We start from the raw sequence: 21,995 nt of genomic DNA on the forward strand, positions 1-21,995 counted from the left end.
GAAAACCATGGCGCCTCAAGCCATCATGCTGTAGCCCGAGATCCCTCGTCAGGCTGCGGACAAGGGCAATATCACTATCAACCTTCAGACGGTCTGTTTAAATCATGAGGACTGTCAACACCTTGGGGTACAGCCCTCCTCGTACCTCTTTGCTTGTTTTAAATGTTTATGAAAATCATCGAATGAAAGAAGCAATGAAGACCTGTGGGGATGATTATTTTGTTCCCCTTGTTTGTTCCAGCCAGTTACCAAGACAAGATGGGATGGTGGATCAATGTCTAAAGCAATGACCATGTCTGAATACATATCTTCTAAGGAACTTATGATCCATCACATGCCTTTGCATTGTTCTTGGTCACTATCACCATTTGAAGGTCAGAATCCATCGATTCCGACCTGAATCCTTGATCCAACTCAGAAATGTGGGAGAGAGCCCTGCCACGGTCAGACGAACGGAGACCCACTCGAATGGCATCTGATGTCGAGGCAAAAACGTCATTCTTATCGACTCTCGTTCATTCAGTGACGGACGCAGGGTATGGCCGTCACAGCCTACTAATCATGCACATAGTGGCTGTCTATCCTGAGTCTGCGATGGGAGCATGGATATTCTCGTGTGGACCCGTTTGATATATATTTGATTTGTTTGGTGATAGCTGCCATGTCGCCGTCGCTCTTAGACACAGAGAATGATTGTTTATCCCAGCATAAAGTTAATCGTATTCGATCAACCCTTGAGCCGTAGTGCCGGTACCTAGCGTTGACATGTTGCAGCAAGATTTACATGTAGCTTGCGTTTTTGATAGACCGTGGTCACAATTATAATAAAGTACCTATATAACTACCAACACATATAGTCGAACCAAAAAGAAAGAGGAAAGAGAAAAGAGGGAAATGTGACAGGGAGCCCATGTACAAGTGAGAGAGCCAAGCGATGCGGAGAAGGGGAAGAAGGATGTGCGAGGTTTGTTCTGTACAAGGCTATCGCCAGTGGGAGAAAGTTGAGATAAGTGTGCGAGGGAAACAGAGATCTGGGGACAAAGCTTCGCATATCCAAACATGCAAGTTCTGTGTCTAACATAAGAGTGGGACCTATATTCCCCAGACCACGAATCCTTTCCGAAACGCCATCACCAACCAAAGATCTCACCAACACTGAGAGTACTCCAGCGCACACCGCCAACAGCAACGATCATCAAGACAACATCAACAACAGCCAGTACCACTGATCCCATCATGAAACGAGGGCTGAAGATACGGTAGAGCATGAGATGGCGTCGGAGATGGCCGGCCCACATAGTTGTAGCGAGATTAATCGTTGCCAAGTAGAGGATATGTGTCCCAGCAGCCTGTACGACATCGGAGAGGATGCGTGTGGCGGGGTTCTTGTTTGGGTTTGAGGCGGGGACACGGTCGTGAGTCTGGAGGGGACGTTTCCAGAGGACGGTGAGGGGGACGGCGATGGCGGCCAGGATTTGGGCGCCGAAGGTATTGAGGATGACGAATATTGGGGACCAGGGGTATTGGATTGTTGCGAGGGGGATGAAGGCTGTTTCCCACTGGATGCTGGAGAGGGTGGCCTGGTGGCCTGTTTTGAAGTAGTAAAAAGAGCCAAGGACGCCGAGGATGACGGGGCCGATGGAGGAGTTTGTCATGGTTAGGCTGTTTGTGTCGAGGATTTCGAGGAGGGAGAGGATCTGCCAAAGCAGGAGGGCAATGGCACCTTGGCCCATTGGTTTCTGCATGAGGATAATGGCGAGGGCGATGTTAAGGAGTAGGAAGCAGAAGTGCGTTCCATAGACGTTGCCGAAGCCGAGGATTGTGACTGTTGTTCGTGGGCCTTGTTGCTGGCCGGTGACTATAGGGGCTGGTGGGCTGTTGGGATCTTCGGTGGGTTTGCTCACGTTGATGCTGACGCAGGGCTTGGCATAGAAGTATGCTGTAGTGCCTGCTGCGAATGCGAGGGCAAGGACGAATTGGGCTAGGAAGACGCGGACGAACTTGAGCGTTTCTTTGCTTACAGGTAGCCACTCGCCGTCGTCGGCGCCTTCGAGGATCCAGAATAGGAAGGTGACGAAGAGACCGAAGCGGAAGGCAAACCCAATCCATAACGATGCGGTGCCTTCATAGGACTTGGAGCCGGCGTAGAAGGACCGTACGACGCTGGGCAGGAACAGAGTGACCAGGAAAGGAATTGCAAGCTGCCAGGGAGCGGAGGTGGAAGAAGCCGATGAAGCATAGTACGTGGAGCGGCAGAAGGGCATCTGTTCTTCACGGCAGAGGCGGGAGAATGACGCGATTCGACCGAGGATCACGAACAGAATAGAGTGGTATACACCCAAGACACGGTCCGTGGTCTGCTTCTGTCGCATGGACGAAATACCCGCGCATACGCCGAATGTAGTGAGGAAGAACAAAAGGATCTCATCTTCCCAGATGGTGTACGAGTTCGAGGCAAATCCAATAGACTGAGAAACGGTAAAGAAAAGCGCAAGCCATCCCCACATGCCGGTCGGAAGAGGCAGAGTCAGGTTTGCAGGCTTCTTGACGAGAGCCGGTGTGGCTCCAAGAATGCTTCCAGCAGCAGACAGCAGCACAGCTCCATCGACCATAGACATGTCAGTCAGGTCAGTCAAGCCAAATGCAAAACCAGCCACGGCACCAACACCAGCACCTACGCTTGCTAATTGAAGCAAACGAGACGTGAGTTGGGTTCGGTCTGTCTTCAGGCCTCGGGCATAGATGACTAGCAATACAATACTAGTAAGAAGAATCACAACACCTTGAATCATGCTGGGCACATCAAATTGAGCCCACAATCCGCGGCATATATCAAGAGTGTGACGCTGGTACTTGCGGAAAAGCTCATTGCTAGCACGAGCAGCGGTTGACTTGGACGAGAAGCCCTTGGAAGCAGATTTCCATTCCTCTTCTGCAGCAGTCCAAAGCAAAGCCGACTCTTCGTCATCACCAGCACCTCTAGCAAGCGCATATTGGTGCTGGTACCTCTTGACCTGAGCTGCAGTCAACCGGTTGACGGTCGCCAGGTTTGCCCAGTTGTTTCCACGTGTGCCAGAGAAAGCCTCCTCAATAGGCGAGCCTAGGTTATTGAATGGGATGGGCATTCCAAGGAGCAAGGACAGCGTCGGAACAAGGTCGATCTGAGGCACGGGCCTGTCGCGCGCAAACTGGGGCGGGAGAAGCGTATCTTTGCTTGTGCGTCCGAAGATGCCACGCTTAGAATACATCCACAACGCGGCCTCAACCTCGTCATCAGACTCACCGCCGTGGTCGCCCTTGATGTCCATTCCATGATCTCCCATGACGACCAGAAGGGTATTATCATCGAGAGCATTAATGATATCACGAATAACTCGGTCCATTTCCTGGAGTTTGGAAGCCATGGCAGCATGGTTAGGACCATATCGATGACCTGCATGATCTACACCAAGATAATGACCAAATATGACATCCCATTTCTTGCTGTTCTCCGGCCGAAGGAGCGGGAACAGATGCTCCGTGACGCCATTATCAACGGTGTGCAAGTCCCAGACGTTGAACGAGTCATACGCATGCGTGAGGTTGGTATCAAAGTAGCCCGGGAACAGCGCCTGCCAGGTATCATCGCCGAGGTGAACCAGGTTCTTCCCGGCGCTATGCAACTGTGCGACGAGATTATCCTCATCGATAGCGGTTCCGGCGAAGTTAGAGCCTGCTTCCAGGAACGTGGGCAGGGTTCCGGTAGTCAGACCTTTCAGGCGGTTCAGAGTGGTTGTCGGGGGTCTGCGATGAATGGCAGAAGGAAGGCATTGGCGGGGTTTTTCACTGCAGTCTCGTAGAGGACAGGGATGTTGTTGTGGAAGAGGTGGACTGTGTCACTCTCTCCTTTCGAGGCAAATGGCACAGTGAAGTCATAGCGCAGGGCGTCGATTATTATGACAACGGCCTTGTCAAAGGTTTTCTCGTGCCAGCAGCCTTTCTGCTGTTTACTCCCCAAGGCTGTGGTGTGCGGTTGGGCCAAAATGTCCTCGAATGGCAGTACGTCGCATGTTGACTTGTCCTCGAGGACCATGCGCGTGAGGAGGAACCCTTTTGTGAACAGATAGATACCGGCGACATGCAAGAGTCTGTCATTTATCCAGCGTCAGTTCAAATTTATTTTACAACACGTCAATTCTGCAGCGGGCCTTGAACCTCAGGCTCTGCTAAGTCTGAGAAGTGGTCACTCACAATATCCACGCCAGTACACCCATCACACCAAAGTGCTTGGCCTTGAACTCATTCTCGAGCTCCTGCGACTTCTTCTCCGCGAGAGCGGCTTGCTTCCGCTTGGACTGCCCGTCAGAAGGCTGATCGGAGCTGCGAGGATTGGCGGCGGAAAGACCGCTTTTAGGGCCATTGGGGTTCGGACTAGTCCCCGTAGTCCCTGCAGATGGTGTGACTACCATATCCACAGTCTATTCTATAGTCTCAGGTCGGGGTCGGGGGTAGCTGGCGCGCCAGGTCGCAGATCTGGCTGCTAGAGGCCAAAGTGGCACTGGAGGGACCGCGGATGATGAACACGGTGTGTTATTCAGGGGTAGGGAAGCCGGGAGCAAGCACAATTGAGCCGGTTAAGCCGGTTCAAGCGAGATCCATCGAAGTCGGAGAAAACGTATAGGCGGGGCGGAGGAAGTTGCGGAGGTCTGTACCCCTTTCTGTGCTATGTCGAACGGCTTCCCTATATATCAAGAAGCTAGAGCATGCACATTGTTTGAAAGAACAATGTGTACAAATCCCAATTAGGGGGTAGGCTGTTTAAGAAAAGAAATTAATTCGAATTTATGTGACAGTCGCGGAATCCACGGGTTGGGGAGCTCGGCATCGGTGTTTCTGATTGGCCGACCGTGGGTACCCATGTTCTTCCAGATAGGTGAGATGCTGTGATATTGATCGCTACTCAATGTCATCCTTAAAATAAAGGGAATTGGTATACGACTAACTGGCCAGAATGAACAGAAATTTGTTAGGTCCAGGACCTTTTTTTCGTCATTTTTGATAGCTCACGTGGCTATATATATCCTGAATGTTGTACTCCATGACACTTATATTCCCCTATCTATCTTCATGCGAAACAACGCCCTTAGTCTCGTAAATACCTCATAGGTCCGGAACCGTTGGGTGCAGATAAACTCCTTTAGTGGAGTTCGGAAGTCTTTTTATACGCCATCATACTCACCTGAGCGATCATGATTCCATAATCACTGTAATATCGCTCATCTGTCGTAAAATCGGAGCTGTCTCGATGAAGCGCCATAATCCCGATCATGTCTATAGTCGTTCAGTATACCCGACACCGCTGACAGTGAGCACCTGCTTGAAGTCGATATGTGCCATTACACGCTCAGTGATGTCAGCCAGTATCACGTACGCCGTCTCCTGTAGGGAAAAGCAGTTGTCGACGCGAGTATGCCCAAAATCGGGATTCTGATCAGCCTCTCCACTGTTTATCATCATAGCATGTCTCTGACCTTCTCTTCTCTGTTCAAGCCAGGAGAGACCGATGGCGCATCAATCCAACTACAATATCATAGAACAGCCCACGCGTTTAACCACATATGGGAGATTAGAAAGCCAACGCCCTGCGGGTCTTTTGCGAGCTGTTCAATAGTGTACACCGGGAACAGATTTATTAGGAATATGAAGCATGCGTGCAAATCAGACGATTCCCACCAGCGATATCCAATGTCTCACAAAAGACACAGTATATTTTATCACATACGTTCTTCTGTCGGGAACATATAGGACAACAGGATTTTCAGCGCCGATGCTCAGACAGCCCATTTCAATATCTAAATTGCCGAATGATATAAATCACTTTGCACACCGGGGTATTCAAACAACATTCGAGTAAGATATTCTATAACCGTTCGAGGGGTTTCAGAAGTACCTCCAACACAACGATTCACTATAACTAATGGTTTATCTCAAAGTAAACTCATTATCCGCGTGGCAATAGCTATGCTCTGCTGTAGGGTACCCATCTCAAGATCTTCAGTGAAGCATATACAGTCCACATTCCATGATAGCAAGCTTACTTCTTGAAGGGCTACTTCCGCCATCTGTACAAAGCCGGTGGCGGCGCACCATATCAATAGGTAGGAAAGCTCACCCGGTGAGGCATTGTAGGTGTGTGGAAACATTCACGAGAAGCAGTGGTGTGCTACTCTGTTGGATGTAAAATGACGCCTATTGCCACCTTGTTGGTGGGTCGTTCCATTCCAATGGCAATCATGACGAATGCTCAAGGAGTAGTTGACTAGAATGTTGTTTTATACCAGATGTCAGTTGTAAGTTTAGCGTTACCAACTAGGATGTTTCATTGTTCGGTCTAGCAAATTATGGAGATTACTTATGCTGTAGGGTGTGATCGGCCCTAGACTTCTACTCAAGTGAGCAAAAAGCGGCAAGAGAGAAGCACTCAAAGGGAACGAAGCCAAGGATTGCTTGGTATCCCTACATAGGCACACCGCCTCGTATACGCATAGAATGAGAAACAAAGAAAAAATCATTTGAGGAAAAGATAGATTCGAGATTTACGTAAATGAACATAGGAGGACTAAGTACATACATTATCCAGCTGCCGAGTACCGGGAAAAAGGCACATAAGAAGGGAAGAAAATAGGGAGGGTCCCAATAAAACGTAAAAAATGGGACCTCATAAATGGGGATGAAGAAGAGAAAATCGAAAGCAGGAATGAAATCACATGCAAGTCAGACCCTAGGAACGTAGCAGGGACGAGAGAGGCATGAGAAACCAGGCTTAAGAAATCAAACGCCAGAAAGCAGATAGAGAAAAATCGGCAGGCCCTCGCTATGAATGATCCAGCTTTGATGAATATTGGAATTTAAGCAGTGTGAAGTACCAATGAGTCTGAGCAGAAACCGGGTAAACCAACAATATGTATGCTTTAGAGACCACAATAGAAACTGGGAGGCATATGTGCAAGCCACGAAGGCCGAATCAGGAAGGAAGGGTATGTAAATGGTAGAATCGCAAGAGATATTTGACAGGGTACTCGTCATGTTGTGAGAAGTCGTCGAAAGTTGAAGAGAAGATTGAGCGCTATGCGGGCGGTATATGCGTTCGGTCATTCAGGCAGGTTTGACAACGTGCTTTAATGATATGTCTTCCTCTCGTCTTTCTCCTTCAACCCACCCATCCGGTCCATGTCCAGGGACTGGAAGCGACCGGTATCGGTGGTTTGGTAGGGAGGAAGCTCCTCATGACAGGGTTCCAGGCCAACGCTGCCAGCGTCACTGATTCGGACGATAACCATGCGGCCAGAAGTACGTTTTCCGCTGGCATCTTCTTCCTCTGGGAAGGTAATGCGGATCTCGGGCACAGGGCTAGGTGGTGGGCTGTCGGAGTGATCCATCAGGCTGCGTTTCTCATCATAGACAAGAATGGAGTCTGATTTGTTCGTGGAGATGGTTAGACGGCGTCTGTTGGGGGACTCTCCATTGTGGACTGGGAGCAAGTTTTGTTTACGCTGACGCTTGCGGCGGAGGACGAGCAGACCGCCAACCAGGGCAAGGGAGAACAAAACGAGTACGAGGAGAGCAATGAGTAGGTCGACCATGGTATTTGAGAGTCCACTATCGCTGTCATCGTCGCGAGCAACGATGCGGGGAAATAGGCTGTTCATCTTGTTGCTTGTCGGTTGTCGACGGTTAGGTTTTCGATACCGCGTTTGAGAGTTGTCTGGTCGGAAATCGAAAGGTATGTGATCGACGATTTCGGATTCCAAGGATGGTCACAGAATGAATCCGGGGAAGTAAACAGTCAAATGTGATGGAATGTGCGTGCGAATTCTCGGTCACGGGTGTGTCGGAAAAAAGCCAAGGGTGGAAAACGAGAGTGAGTAGATTAGAGAAAGAATGGACACAAGGCTGCTGAAAGAGTGAAGCTGGCACCTGCGATGGAAAGAATGGAGGAGATGTGATGAGAATGAAGGGAAAATAGAAAAGGGAGGAAGGGGAGAAGAGGAGAGTGTAAGCCTAGAACGCTTCGCTATTGTTAGTGTAGAGCTAAGCTGTTCACAGTTTAGCGTTGCTCCTTGGGTTGCTCGGAGCCTCTTGGCAACAGGGGCTGACCAATCACAGTCCTTTAGTGCCTGGAGAACGGACCCTCTGGAGGCTATTCATGGCCTCTCACTGGTTAGGCTCCACTGAACTATGCCTGTTTATTTGGGTTCCCCTGAGATCCTAAGTTCGCATGAATCTATGAGTACAACATACAGCATTATATGTTATATATACGAAGTGTGTTGTATATAGATTTATATTATCTTCAAGGGTAATTTCTTTGTATCAGTCATCATAGTGTCAAGGTGTGGTCGCACAAGCGTGAATCACTCGGATTTAAGTTGATAGTGCAATCAAAGGCTACATCTACATAGTAACATGATTTGTGCTCTCTCGAGACCGGTGCTCGCCCAAACATAAGCAGGAAATGAATGTTTCAAAAAGAATATGTGGGGGGAGATTAGATCTCATGCACCTGATCCTCAACACATATAAACAAAGCCCTAGTACGCGTCAACCAGGAACAACAACTCTAGGTAGCAACCATTGTTTGTTGGGACATGCACTAAAGAATAAGCAAGGAACAAATCGATGACTTGAGAATAGTTGAGCCATTGTACTATCATATACCCCCCCGTAGGTCAAGATGACTAATTGTTGGACCATCCATAGTTACCTACCTAGTGGCGAGGTCTAATGAGGCTGAAGATCCAATACATCGTACATTTTTTGAGAGGTTCTTCATATAGAAACTATGTTCCAAGTTAAATATTCTTATTTGATTAAATCAAGATAAAGCAATGTGACAGGCACTCTGATGTCTTCCTAGGTGGAGATTTAGAATGTATTTCTTTCATAAATATATATCGTGCATCATAAGAGTAGTCTTTTCAGCGGGCTTCTTATATACTCTAAATATACTCCCAACGAGCAGTCTGATAGTTAGACTTCCATTCGACGATCCACATTCGACATCAGAAAAGGGCCGAAAAAGCATACTTTGTGCAAGAGTTTTCAATGTATAATCCTAGACATTGGAATAGGCTATATTAAAAAAACATCTAGTACTCCACCCCCCGTACAAAGAAAGGAAACACAAGCCAGAATATGGAGTAAATATCCATACACTCAATATGCAAGATCATTATATGTAGCCACTGTTTGCCACATGCTGGATGTGTCAATCGCCTGAGCTGCATGTATCCCTCTTGCATGGATTTTACCGCCATATCGGGGACACGCAGAAAAAGGGCACGCGGTCCTGGTGTTACAAATTGAGTGTCTGGTTCCAATACAATTCCATCTGGTGCGTGGCCTTTGGTTCTTTGTGAACTTGGTTACTGGCAGGTGTGGCTGAGAGCGCGATTTCTTCATTGTATACTCTGTACGGAGCATAATGTGTGCCTTTGAATCTGCCTTTGGGCGTACAGCCTCCATATTCGGGTATCAATTCCACCTTCCAAGTTTCCTCAATCAATATTGTATGCTCATTTGCAAAATATAATCTGACAAGTTGTCTGTACTTTAAGTTCTTATGTGGGGGCATTTGATTATTGCGTTGACACATGAGAGACATCAATGGAAGTACATATCGGGCTCTAGCAGCGATGTCGACTAAACCTCTTAAGCCACGTCCCCGAGGTGAAGAAATCCCCCATCAATCCCCACAGCTAGGGACCTAGTGTCAGGATCTAGAGCAGGCTCAATGCTCTACAGTAAAGCCAACCCCGGCCTTCTTTCAATACTGCCAAGACCCGACACTCGAGATGAAGAATACAACTAGCACAAGGTCACTATCAAAATTTGTGTCAACTTCACTGACTGATATGTCCTAGGTACATTCTAAGATTATCTTGGCATACATGTTAGTTGACAGACTCTGCATCTTTCATCATACGGTCAGGGGGCGGCCAACACACAATTCGATAGCTCACAAAGTCGGAGAAAGGTCGATCACAAGAAAAGCAACAACCCAGTCCCCGGAAACTAGTAACACGGCCAACGCCCGATAGTCACTGCAAGCGAGCGGTCATCGCGCTCGGGTCCACTGAGTGTTCCTAAGGCTATGGGCGTTGGACGCAAGGTGAGCAATGCCCCTCAGAGATCAGATCCGGGGAAGATTTCTGCGAGTGATGGCCTGACACTTGACCTGTGAAACCCCTGTGCAAGGACCCAGAGGCGAGTATCCTTGTCGGCCTGCAAGCTGTATGACTCTCCCTTTGCCAGTCGATGTCTCGGCCTTTTTTCAATCTCGCCGGGAGTGATTACACCGCGATGACCGGACACCGCAACGTTGACGGCAAATGTTCACCAACACATGCTAGATGACGACCCTTATTTTTGTTTTGTTTTCATTCAATGGGCTTCTATGGGCTTCTGACCCAGGTAATCAGCAGTTGATTCTCGTCAGTCATCATTCACGCGGATACATCCCACCCTTTCACCCACAGATCCAAGGGTCAGTGTGACGATGTGCCGAAGCAAGGGGCTGGCCGAGTCTATGAAAGTCTACTCAAGCCGCGAACCTGTTTTTCGTTGGATAATTCTTCTAGATCTAGCCCTCATGGCCCGAAGCGTACTTCGATCGGTGATCGCGCGCGAGACTATTGCATCTCGCAGTCGGGGTTTGACTTGCTCTATCTAAGAGAATCAAGGGAGAGAGGGCAATGCCAATACCGGCGCACGGCCGGGCAAAAATAAAACCCCCCCAAAACACCGACAGAACATAAAAAGAAAAAAACAAAAAAGCCCAAAACACAAGAGCGAAACAAATGCCCCCCTCGGCCCATTGAGTTCCTGACCAAGCGGAGGGAGTAAGCCAACGCCTTGCCAATCCTGGAATGGCAGGTCCTAACCCACTAGAAAGGTGGCTCTTTCAAGAATGTTTCCGGATCCAACCGGAAGTTAGACAAGTTGAAAGAGATCTAGCCCTGATTATATCCTTTCAGGGTATATACCTATGTCGGCAGTAGGTGTGTATATATATAGGGTACCTTACTTGAGGTTTAAGGCTAAAAGTGGGAGGGGCCTAGTGGGCCCCGATCGGGAGAAAACCTTTAATCTTCAAGATAAGCTGCCGAGGAATTATATTAAAAGCTTCATTCAGTAACCTATATAGAACCTCGGCTTGAAAAGATGAATCTTTTTTCCCGAGTCTTTCTTTGCGACAAAGCTTATGTGTATGTCAGGCACCGGCTCCATTCGGGAGTAGGCTATAGGGGTTCCAAGGTCCATGGTCAATATGAGTTGGAGTGGATAGGAAATGTTGACCGAAGTATTAAATCTCTCTGATGACTTCAGGTTTGCTCGTTCAACTATTCTACCCATTTACTGTTTCAGGATTTATCTTTAGCTGGACCATGGGATATGTGACTAGTGAACTATTAGAACATGAGAAAGAGAAAGAGCATAGAGAATGGAAGTTCGATAGACAGATGTATATATGATATATGTTAAGTGAAAACAAGACAAAGAGATGGGGCCAGGCTAAAAAAGAAGCGCCGGGAGTTAGATCGCGGTGACAGTCAGATACGTACGCCATCAACAGATGGCTGAAAAAGATACCTGGGCTCACGGCTAAACTCTAACCTAAATCCAAGTACCACTCTGTCCCAGCCAGGATCGACTTGTTCACATGGTCATGGTATTACGCGGCAATACAGCGGCTGATCTGCCTGAGAAATCATCTTTCTTCTTGTTATCTATCCAATTGCCTCTGTTCTGTTCATTTTTTCTTCTTTTCTTTTCCTTCTTCGTGTGACGCTTTTTTTAATTGTCCTTTCTTTTGAACCTCCTCCTCTTTTTTTTTTCCTTCTTCCTTGATATTTTCCTTTTTCCCTTCATCACCGCCTCACCAAAACATACCCCCCAATAAACAGCCACACAAAAAAAAAACCCTTGGGCTGTCATGCTGGCGTCTGTGTGACAGCTGTGGACTACATTAATGCCGTGCCTTGTCTCTCGTCCACATTCCCTTTTATCAACTGAATCCCGAATTCTTATCCTTCTTGCGCCAGCGCATTCCATTATCCTTTCTTAGTCCGCTCGAAAATCTTCCCTCAAGACATCCAACACCCCTTGCCTATCAATCAATCTAGGGTCCCCCAACGTTCTAATTGCCATTCTCGGGGATCGTCTTTCCACAAGGCACATGAGGACGATCTGCAACTGGGAGATTCCTGGAGCATGCACGGAGCAGAGTAACGTCGCGGCGCCTCCTCAATTCTGAACCCTCCGGCTACCAACTCTGAAAACCCCACAGCTGCAGCAAACGAAAGGGTGATAATAATCGTTCCAATTCTTTGTCACCTTGCATCTTCTATCGCTGTCAAGCTCGATCGACCTTCCTGCCACAGTCAGCATTTCTCGCTTCATTCAGAGCTCGTCGCTCTTCCTCCCTTTCGTCTCCCTTCCTCTTTTGCTGTATAATCTGTACATGTCCTGAGTTCGCCTCTGAGTACTACAGAAGACAACATTCATTTTCTTCATTTCGCTCTTTCTTGTGATCCCTTCTATCCCCTCCTTTGGTAAGTCTTTCCCTTCAAGACACTTGGACACCCTAGGTACCCTTGTACCTGTTTCCGAACCTGGCTTCCCAACCCGACATCCCAATATGGCTCAAACCCTGCTAATACGGACGTTGGATCGCCAGTCTTATATTCCTTCGTGTACGCCGTCTCTGGTGCCTGGTGCCCGTTTGCAAATACTAGTCGACACAGCATCGGCCGATCGTCTCTGCTCTGTGATTTACTACTACGAGACACCCTCTCCGAACCAGCTACGAATAACCTTCGCCGCTCGAGTACATATCGAAATACTGTTCCACCGATCGGAGAATTACTGGGATGGCTTCTACCATGGCCGCAAATGCAACCAGTGTACACAACGTGAGTAGGACCCTGGATCTCGATCACTGGAATGGGGGTGATAACACTGAATCTAGGCACGATCAAACCGGGCTACCAACATGAATTCCTCCGGAATGAACGACCGCAACCGCGGATCACAAGGCAACAGTGTCGGGAAGGGTTTCGGGGCTAGCAAGGCTAGCTGGAAGAACAACATCTGGGGCGACTCTAACCTAGGAGGATTCGGCGATGGTCAGTCATCGTCTATCCATTGGGGTATGGTCTATGCTAACACACCATCCAGATCAACATCTCACCGAGACTGCATTCGAAGGAAAGTCTGGATCAGGTTCCCTCCTCTCTACATCCGAGTCAGATGGCTGGTCGGGCCGTGCCAACCTGCCTTGGGGCACCGTCACCGCCAACCCCGCCTTCCAGACCAGAGGTCTCGCCACATCCCCGACCCAGGCTCGTGCCAATGACCGCAGTGCCCCTGCTATCAACGAAGCCAGTGATAGCTCTTACTTTGCCCTACCCCGCACCACCGGCATCAACACCGCCACTGGCACAGCAAGTCACCGACCCTACCTGAACGCTGCGTCCGAGGGTGTGTCTCCCTCCGGAGATGGTATATCATTCGGTGGGTTTGCTGGCCGACGACAGATCAGCACGACCGGTCTCGGCGGCAGCCCTGTCGGCGCGACTTTCCCTGTGAAACCTGGCTTCTCGAATCCCCTCGATGGTGCAAGCGGAGATGGCATTGGTGGTTCAATGGGCATGGGATCCTTGGGGTCTGGAATTGCAGAGCATGTGTCCCCTCCCCAGGGTCGTAGTGCACTATCTCATGCGTCTCACAACTCCGCCTCCTATGCTACTCAACGTCCAGCTCACTCCGCTCATCCCTCTTTCTACTCCGACAACCACAGCATTGATGGCCGCTACAGCGGTGGCTCGATGGACCTCAACACCGGCTTCAACAAGCTGCAGCTCAACGAAGCCAACTACGCATCCCAAGCCACTCAGCGACCCTCATTTGTTCCCCATGCATCCTTTGATGGCTCTTTCCAGCGTGGCAAGTATCAGAACAATGAAGAAGCTTATCAAGCACTTGGATACACCGCAGAAGCTGCACAGGAGATGCAGCTTGCCTATCAGGCACGATCCAGAGCCGCCAACACTGGCTCCATCTCACCCTCGGACTATGCCCGCATGGATAGTCCCATCTACACTGGAGTCGACGGGGCCACCGGTCAATACCGCAACACAGGTGCGAATGAAAGCCAAGTCGCAGCCTTCGAGCGCAGACTACGAAACTTTCAGGAACAGGAACTTGCCCAAAGTTCCTCCCGGATGCAGTACCCCCCGTCTTACGATTTCCAAGCTTACCAGGCTTCTCGCTTGAACGCTCTCTCCGGATTCTATCCAGTAGGTCATCTGAGTGGCCTGGGCGCAGCCGCTCTGGTTTCGCGCACTCAGCGTGAGCATGACCCCACCCAGGTTGTCCGTAGCCCCCTCCTCGAAGAGTTTAGGGCCAACAGCAAGGGAAACAAGCGCTACGAGCTGAAGGACATCTACAACCACGTGGTCGAGTTCAGTGGTGACCAGCACGGTTCTCGCTTCATTCAACAGAAGCTTGAAACCGCGAACAGCGACGAGAAGGAACAGGTGTTCCGTGAGATCCAGCCCAACTGTCTTCAGTTGATGACTGATGTCTTCGGCAACTACGTCGTCCAGAAGTTGTTCGAGCACGGCAACCAGACCCAGAAGAAGATTTTGGCCAACCAGATGCGTGGCCATGTTCTCGCCCTGTCGACTCAGATGTATGGATGCCGGGTGGTCCAGAAGGCCCTAGAGCACATCCTGACTGACCAACAAGCCGCGATGGTCAAGGAACTGGAGAACCATGTCCTCAAGTGTGTTCGGGATCAGAACGGCAACCATGTCATCCAGAAGGCCATTGAGCGTGTTCCTTCGCAATATGTCCAGTTCATCATCAATGCCTTCCGCGGCCAGGTCAACCGACTGGCTGCTCATCCTTATGGTTGCCGTGTCATTCAGAGAATGCTCGAGCACTGTGAGGAGGTAGACCGGCAGTCCATTCTGGCTGAGCTCCATGCCTGCACCTCTAATCTGATCCCTGACCAGTTCGGCAACTATGTCATCCAGCATGTCATTGAGAACGGTGACGATAAGGACCGCACTCGCATGATCGACATTGTTATGGGCCAGCTTCTCGCCTACTCAAAGCACAAGTTCGCTAGCAATGTGGTTGAGAAGAGCATTGAGTTTGGTGCGGAACATGAGCGTATCCACATCATCAGCACCCTCACCTCCGCGAATGACCGCGGCGAGAGCCCTCTCCTAGGCCTTATGCGTGACCAGTATGGCAACTATGTTATTCGTAAGTCTGATCCCACTGTGCTCGTTATGTGCGATACTAATTTCCAACAGAGAAAGTGCTGGGCCAATTGAAAGATGCCGAGCGTGAAGCCCTCATCGATCAGATCAAGCCTCTCCTCAGTCAGCTGAAGAAGTTCAGCTATGGCAAGCAAATTGTCGCTATCGAGAAGCTCATTTTTGACCCCAACTCTCCTGCGACTGGTCCTCTGCCCCACACCACCTCGACCACTCCCCCTCACTCCCACAAATCCTCTCCACAGCCCGCAAAGCGCTCAATCCCCACCGAGCAGCCCCGGGCTCCTTTCGTGGGCAACGCCCCACCCACCCCTCCTCCGACGGATCAGACTACCGTCGATACTACCCTCGAGTCGAAGGGTCTTGCTCAGAGCACAGTGACCTCGGTTTCGAGTCCCGAGACGGGCAACACCGGTGTTACCGTCCCGGTCGATGTCACTAGTGCTCACTAATTCGTTGCACACTTTACCTTGCTCGCCCAACATAATCTTTCTAATCCTGATTTGATCTGAGCCGAGTGACTTCTTGTTCTCTATCTAATACGGGGCGTATACATACAGGGGAATCAGGCGGGATATATGTTACCAACGTCTATGTGATTCTCCCCTATTTGACCATGGCTTTGACGGCGCAACAATGAGGGCCTGGAATGTTTTTATTTCTTTTATCTTTCTTGTGTTGATCTCGAACTCGATCTCGGACCACCCACTTATTTCTTATCTTACCTTACTTGTTCTTGTTTCTTTCTTGACATGTTCATTTATTCTTACGATTTGTTTGTGAATCATTGTCAATGCTTCTCGCTATGAGATCCAGGTCCGAGAATCGATATGGCTCCGGCGTCTTTGTTCTGTCCACTTCTTCCATTTATTTTTATTTTGTCACGGGATCAAGGCGGCTGTGATGTGGGAAAAATCGGCAACCGGCTGGAAAGGGGAGACGGATCTGATATTCCGCTCTTCATGAATTCAGAGCGCGTATGCCCATAGCATGGAGTCCGGGACCTTCCACATTCACATTTGGATCCAGAAAATACCAGGAAAAGAATCAAACACTTTGCACAGTTCATTTGTGCCATGGCATCTGCATGATCTACCCAGAACTACCTACTACCTTCTTTCTACACATTTCCTTTTTCCTGGCCAAGTCAACATATCTCAACTTATGGCTATGATTTCGAGTCCGAGCTCCACGGCTTTCCTTTCGCATCAAGGTGTTCTTATCAAAGGTGTTCTTGCTTCTGTGCTTATCGGCCTTCATGTTCGATTCTGCTTGCCTGTTGGGAGCTTGTTATAGCTGCCTGGCTCTTGTGGACTTCGTCTTATCTCCGAGTTGTCATGCCGTGTTGATAATTTCTTCTGTGGTCCTCTTTTCCTTATCTTGCTAGTGGCTGTATTATCAATGCATTATGACTTGATTTCAACTTTGCTCAAAATCACTGTACCGTATGTTGATACATTGTAGCATATTCCGAGCCCCTAGCCCAAGACCGCAATGCATAGATTAATGTAGTACACTCACGTGACTCGTATAGATCCTATCACACGTGATATCAATCCCGTGATTCCCGATAAGACGGCGCATTTTGATGGAGTTGGAGCAAACCCCGTCTGCCATCCCTCTACCTCAACACTGTGATCAGCGCTTTTTTCTCTGCGCATCAACAGATAAAAAGCTACGCTGTCGATTCATCCACCTGTTATCGTTGAATTTCCAATCCGAGCCCGAAAGAGACCACATCAAGCCGGCATCTAGATTAGCTCCGAGCTCTTCATCCCGCAAAACTACAACCTACAAACCTACAAGAATAATCATCGCCACAACAATCACAAAGAATAATCTTCCCAAAGATCCCCCGATCAGATTTCACTCAATAATTTCCAAACCAAACCACATACCAAACCAACTCCCCAATCACCAAAATGTCCTCCAACGTCGGCCTCACAACCCCGCGCGGTAGCGGCACATCAGGCTACGTGCAGCGCAACTCCGCTCTCCTCAAACCCCGCAGCACAGGCTACGGCGCTCCCTACCCACCTGTCAGCGGTGCGAATGGCAGCGGGCCAATGGACCGATCATTCAAGCAGCGCATGCCGGACAAGCAGATCCTCGAGCACGACCGCAAGCGCGCGATCGAGGTGAAAGTGATGGAAGAGCGGGAGCGACTGGAAGAAGAGAATGAGCGAATTGAAGAAGAAGCCGATAAGAAGAATAAGAAGGGGAAGAATGCTGCTAAGAAGGAAGAAGGTGGCGAGGATGGCGAGGCGGATGAGGGAGAGAAGGTCCTTACGGAAGAAGAGATTGACGAGCGGTGTGATACTCTTCGGCAGCGGTTGTTGAATGAGCTGGAGGAGGATTTGCAGCGTGGAGAGTCCGGCTTTAAGAAACCTTTTGCTGGGTCTGGGGCTGGGGGTGGTAGGGATAGGCGCAATCTTAAGTCTTATCAGGTTCATGAGCTTGCTGAAGCGAAGATTGAAGAGACGGAGAGGTTGCGTAGGGCTTTTGGGTTGCGGGAGGATCGGGAGACTGGGGAGATTTCTAGTTCTCGTGATTATCGGGAGAGAAGGAGGGATTAGATTAGGTCTTGATTTGTTTGTTTTTGCTTCTGCTTGTGTCTTTCTCAAGTAATGGTGTTAACTGGCGTTAGGGTTATATTGGGGTTATTATGGAAAGAGGGTTGCATGAACAAGTTTTTCTTTTTTTATTGTCCATGTTATGTACAATCTTCGAATGCAAAGAAATGAACAATTGGATATCATAACCTCATCTATAATACACCAGAACCAGTGCTTATGCCACAAACTTTTCAATAATCCAACCCTCCTTTGGATCCTTCTTTTGCACAACCTTCTTAGCGGGCATCGGCCAGCCCACACTGCCCGCATCACCCACCAATTCAGGAATAACCCAGCAAGATCTGCGCGGCGGCACGCCCTCGATAGCATCAGCCTTGCCAATCGGCTTGCCGTACTTAATAAGAGGTGTATCATGCGCAATCGCCGAGAGCTGCAATGCACTAGGAGCAACAAGCGGGAACATTCTAATTTTAGGCACCTGGTCTGAGACCAGCGAAGCAGAAGACTGCTGGAGATGCGAGTAAGTGATGAACTTCGGCATTTCCTTTGGTGAGAGCTTAGCGAGAAGCGAAGACGGATGCACGTAAACAGCTCGTTCCTCCAGATCCTGGCCATTACCGTCGCGTGAGCGGAAGAGCGTCAGGTAAGGGACGTCTATGGCGCGACGGGGGGCGCGCGGGTTCTCCGGCGGGACAGGAGCGAGATCAGCGCGGATAGCGACGTGATCGATGAATCCTGCAGTGACGATCTGCTTGAGGGCCTTGATCTGCTTTGCTGAGGGCTCTGGTAGACGGGCTTCGTAGGCGGGGACTAGGCCTGGGTTGTTTGAGCGCACGATGTCTGTCAGCTGGCGGCGGAGCTGGGTTGCTTCTTTGAATGCCTTTGCGCGGAGGAACATTTTTTCGCTGAAGGCGTCGCCGTCGGAGGCGTAGGCGTAGGCGCACATTGCGGAGAGAGATTTCAAGGCGTCGGAGGTGTCGTCGTGTTTGCTGAAGAGGCGTTGGGCGCGGGCGTGCGATTTCTTGCGTTGCTCGCGCTCGTCGTCTTCGAGGCGGTCTGCGTTTGTGTAGACCTTGCGTCTGTCGCTGTCGCTATCGCTGTCGTCGGCGATTTGCTTCTTGGCTGTGGTGGGGAGGGGTTGGTTAGGGTCGAGTTGGTTTTCTGGGACGAAGAGGTCGCCAACTGCGAGCGCTGCGACTAGGGCAATCACGTAGGGCATGCAGCCGTGTTGATGACCGATGTGGAGCATTTTGCTGAACCGGGGGGAGAGAGGGTATGTTGCGAGACGACGGCCGATAGGCGTTATTTGGCCTTCGGCTGTGAGAGCGCCGAGGTTTTTGAGGAGCTTCTCTGCCTTCGCGAGACCTTGGCGACTTGGGGGTGTGGGGAATGGGAAGTTGATCACGTTGTGCAGACCCATGCTCTTCATCTGGAGGACAACGCCTTCGATGGGCGTGCGGAGGATCTCTGGGTCGGTGTATTCAGCGAAATCACCTTCGTATACCGCAGATGAGTACAGTCGGTAACAGTGACCAGGCCCTGTTCGACCAGCTCGACCAGCTCGCTGGTTTGCGCTTGCCTTGCTGATCCAGCCAACCTGGAAGCTTTGGACTCCGGTGAAGAGATCGAACTGCTTCTCCTTGGCGCGACCGCAGTCAAAGACATACTTGATACCGGGGATGGTAAGAGATGTCTCGGCAACGTTGGTTGCGAGGATAATCATTCTGGAGTTCTCTGGGGCCGGCTCAAACACCTTCATCTGTTCTTTGGTGGGAAGTTGAGAGTATAGAGGCAAGACGTGAACGCGAGTTGACGAGTCCATGGCCTCTTCGCCTTCAGCAAGTTCGAAGCCTTCGTCTTCCTCTGCGTCATCTAGTCCAGTAATCTCCATGTCACTGTCGTAATCATCATGCCCTGGATTTTCCATCTCGGTACCGCCCAGCTCAAGGTCCTCTGCTTCTAGAGGTGCCTCGGTAGCTGATAGCTGCACCTTTGCCTGTGTCGTATCTTCCCGCTGGGTAGGTTTAAATGCCTGCTTCAGTCGCTTAGAAAGCTGCCGAATTTCGTTCTGACCAGTCAAGAACACAAGCATTCCACCGGCAGGTAGTTTGCGATGTCCGCGGGAAACCTTGCGGAACGCATCTTCAACGTAGTCACGCTGGGTGCGGCGGGAGAAATGAACTGCAACAGGGTACTGGCGACCCTCGGCTTGGACCAAGGGGGGTGCACCGTTACGGAAAAGACTTGGGTTTTCGGTGAAATCTGAAATACGGAGAGTGGCCGACATGATGACGACCTTCAAAGGCTTGACAGACGGGTCCTCTTCGCTCAAAGACTTGCGCAGGCCCACAATACGACTGACCATTCCAATCAGAATATCAGTGTTGACGCTGCGCTCGTGAGCCTCATCAATAAGAATGATAGAGTACTTGCGAAGGGCAAAGTCATCTGCAATCTCTCGTAGAAGAATACCATCAGTCATGAACTTAATGGCTGTCTTCTTCGATGCTGTAGACTCGAATCGAATCTGATAAGACACCTTCTCGGCATGTTGACCCAATTCCTGAGCAACGCGGTTCGCCATACTCACGGCCGCGACTCGGCGAGGCTGGGTGACACCAATTAGGCCCGGATTAGGGCTGCCCGGGGACCCAAAGCCAGATTCGAAGAGGAACTGGGGAAGCTGGGTTGTCTTTCCGCTACCAGTAGCACCCCAAATGACGACAACCGAGTTATTATGGATCGCTTCCATGATTTTCTGTTCTTCGCCAACGACAGGGAGTCCAAGACGGGCGACTTGGATTTCCTCCGTGCGGTTAACTGCGACACTGTATGCCTTGCGATTGGGATCGCCATGAGTCACCTGAAGCTCCCGAGGGAGAGGCTCTTCTTGGATGGTATTGTGGCTTGCTGGCAACTTAGATGGGTCGAACACCTGCTCTTCCTCGGTTACAGCTCCCTCAGCGGGTTTGAACCCTGCGGCTTCATTGATCTGCTGTACCGCCCAAGATTTGAAGGCTGACTGGCGAGTCTTGAGTGTTGGCTTATCTTCGTCCATCTCGTCGTCATCTTCTGAGTCTTCTGAGTCTTCTGAGTCTTCTGAGTCCTCATCCTCATCCTCATCCTCATCCTCATCTTCATCCTCGGAAATACCTTCAGAGGACGAAATGTCTTCCTCTTCTGAGTCCTCTTCGATATCACTTCCGGACTCCTCGTCGACATCTTCTTCATCTTCATCTTCATCCTCCTCACCCGAGTCGAAACCCTCCCATGCAACCTCGGCTTTTACTAGCGCAGGTGCGGGCTTCTTCTTCTTCGGTGCGCGCTTCCGCTTCTTAAGAACAGGAAATCCATCGGCTCCTAGCTCTAGTGGCCGCTTAAGACCACTTCCGGCGGCTGCCTCTTCTCGTAACTTTTGTTCATCGGGATCTGTTGTGGGATCGGAGACTTTCAGGTGGATATCCGAATCGTCAGTATCATACCCTGATACATCTGCGGGAGCGTTATCTTTTGGCGCGGAAACGGCCGTTCGTGCAGATGAGTCGTCCTCATGTCTCTTGCGCTTGTTGGAAAGATCTCTGGAGCTTTGTAAGGCCGATGTGTCGACAGATGATCCGGCTAATTTCTTCAACAATTCGATATTTTCTTCCTTTCTAAGTTTGTTTTCCTAGGGAAATGTTAGAGCCGTAGATTTCAAAGCGGCGATCCTCATACAATATATTTATCCAAGCGCTTCTGCTTCTTTGACGACATTTGAGGATGTTCCTCTCGTAGCTCTCCCTTCAGCTTCTGTCGCCGTGCCTCCTTCTCGTCCTTGGAGACAGGCTCAAGCTGTGCGACATTGGTATCAGCCGACTCGCCGTCTGGGTTTTGCCGGTGTCTTTGTTTTCGCAGACGTGGTGTAAATTTAGGCGGCATATTGAATCACTGCAGCTACTCCGACTGAGAACAAAAAAAGATTATTTGCTAAGTATGCAAGCTCTGCAATCCAACTGTTTCTTCATCAAGAAAAAAATAAAGGCGGTCAGATATTGCGGATCTGAGCCGAGGCGGTGAAACTCACCGCTCATGAAAGCGCGTCCACAGGTCG

At 49.9% G+C, this 21,995-nt stretch overlaps 7 protein-coding genes across 7 annotated transcripts; 2 read left to right on the forward strand and 5 right to left on the reverse strand.

Moving 5' to 3' along the window:
• Positions 1-1,130: 1,130 nt before the first annotated feature.
• On the reverse strand, positions 1,131-4,448 carry N7500_001740 (mannose-ethanolamine phosphotransferase GPI13; the record flags this gene model as incomplete). Its single annotated transcript, XM_056672886.1, has 3 exons — positions 1,131-3,832; positions 3,880-4,127; positions 4,231-4,448. The coding sequence occupies 3 exons, from the start codon at positions 4,446-4,448 to the stop codon at positions 1,131-1,133; spliced, it is 3,168 nt and encodes a 1,055-aa protein (XP_056536405.1).
• A 636-nt stretch (positions 4,449-5,084) lies between these two features.
• N7500_001741 (uncharacterized protein) lies at positions 5,085-5,308 on the reverse strand (the record flags this gene model as incomplete). The annotated part of the gene is made up of 2 exons (XM_056672887.1): positions 5,085-5,174; positions 5,219-5,308. The coding sequence occupies 2 exons, from the start codon at positions 5,306-5,308 to the stop codon at positions 5,085-5,087; spliced, it is 180 nt and encodes a 59-aa protein (XP_056536406.1).
• A 259-nt stretch (positions 5,309-5,567) lies between these two features.
• On the reverse strand, positions 5,568-5,780 carry N7500_001742 (uncharacterized protein; the record flags this gene model as incomplete). The annotated part of the gene is made up of 2 exons (XM_056672888.1): positions 5,568-5,728; positions 5,762-5,780. 2 exons carry the CDS (start codon positions 5,778-5,780, stop codon positions 5,568-5,570), a joined length of 180 nt encoding a protein of 59 aa, XP_056536407.1.
• Positions 5,781-7,157: 1,377 nt separating this feature from the next.
• Positions 7,158-7,688, reverse strand: N7500_001743 (uncharacterized protein; the record flags this gene model as incomplete). The annotated part of the gene is made up of 1 exon (XM_056672889.1): positions 7,158-7,688. One exon carries the CDS (start codon positions 7,686-7,688, stop codon positions 7,158-7,160), a length of 531 nt encoding a protein of 176 aa, XP_056536408.1.
• A 5,223-nt stretch (positions 7,689-12,911) lies between these two features.
• N7500_001744 (mRNA-binding protein PUF3) lies at positions 12,912-15,781 on the forward strand (the record flags this gene model as incomplete). The annotated part of the gene is made up of 4 exons (XM_056672890.1): positions 12,912-12,953; positions 13,010-13,166; positions 13,219-15,315; positions 15,366-15,781. The coding sequence occupies 4 exons, from the start codon at positions 12,912-12,914 to the stop codon at positions 15,779-15,781; spliced, it is 2,712 nt and encodes a 903-aa protein (XP_056536409.1).
• A 1,470-nt stretch (positions 15,782-17,251) lies between these two features.
• cwc21 (U2-type spliceosomal complex subunit CWC21) lies at positions 17,252-17,905 on the forward strand (the record flags this gene model as incomplete). The annotated part of the gene is made up of 1 exon (XM_056672891.1): positions 17,252-17,905. One exon carries the CDS (start codon positions 17,252-17,254, stop codon positions 17,903-17,905), a length of 654 nt encoding a protein of 217 aa, XP_056536410.1.
• Positions 17,906-18,119: 214 nt separating this feature from the next.
• On the reverse strand, positions 18,120-21,823 carry N7500_001746 (ATP-dependent RNA helicase ECM16; the record flags this gene model as incomplete). The annotated part of the gene is made up of 2 exons (XM_056672892.1): positions 18,120-21,572; positions 21,620-21,823. The coding sequence occupies 2 exons, from the start codon at positions 21,821-21,823 to the stop codon at positions 18,120-18,122; spliced, it is 3,657 nt and encodes a 1,218-aa protein (XP_056536411.1).
• Positions 21,824-21,995: the final 172 nt, after the last annotated feature.

This window comes from Penicillium coprophilum, assembly GCF_028826855.1.
Source record: "Penicillium coprophilum strain IBT 35676 chromosome Unknown utg000002l_segment0_segment0, whole genome shotgun sequence".
NCBI classification, from domain to species: domain Eukaryota; kingdom Fungi; phylum Ascomycota; class Eurotiomycetes; order Eurotiales; family Aspergillaceae; genus Penicillium; species Penicillium coprophilum.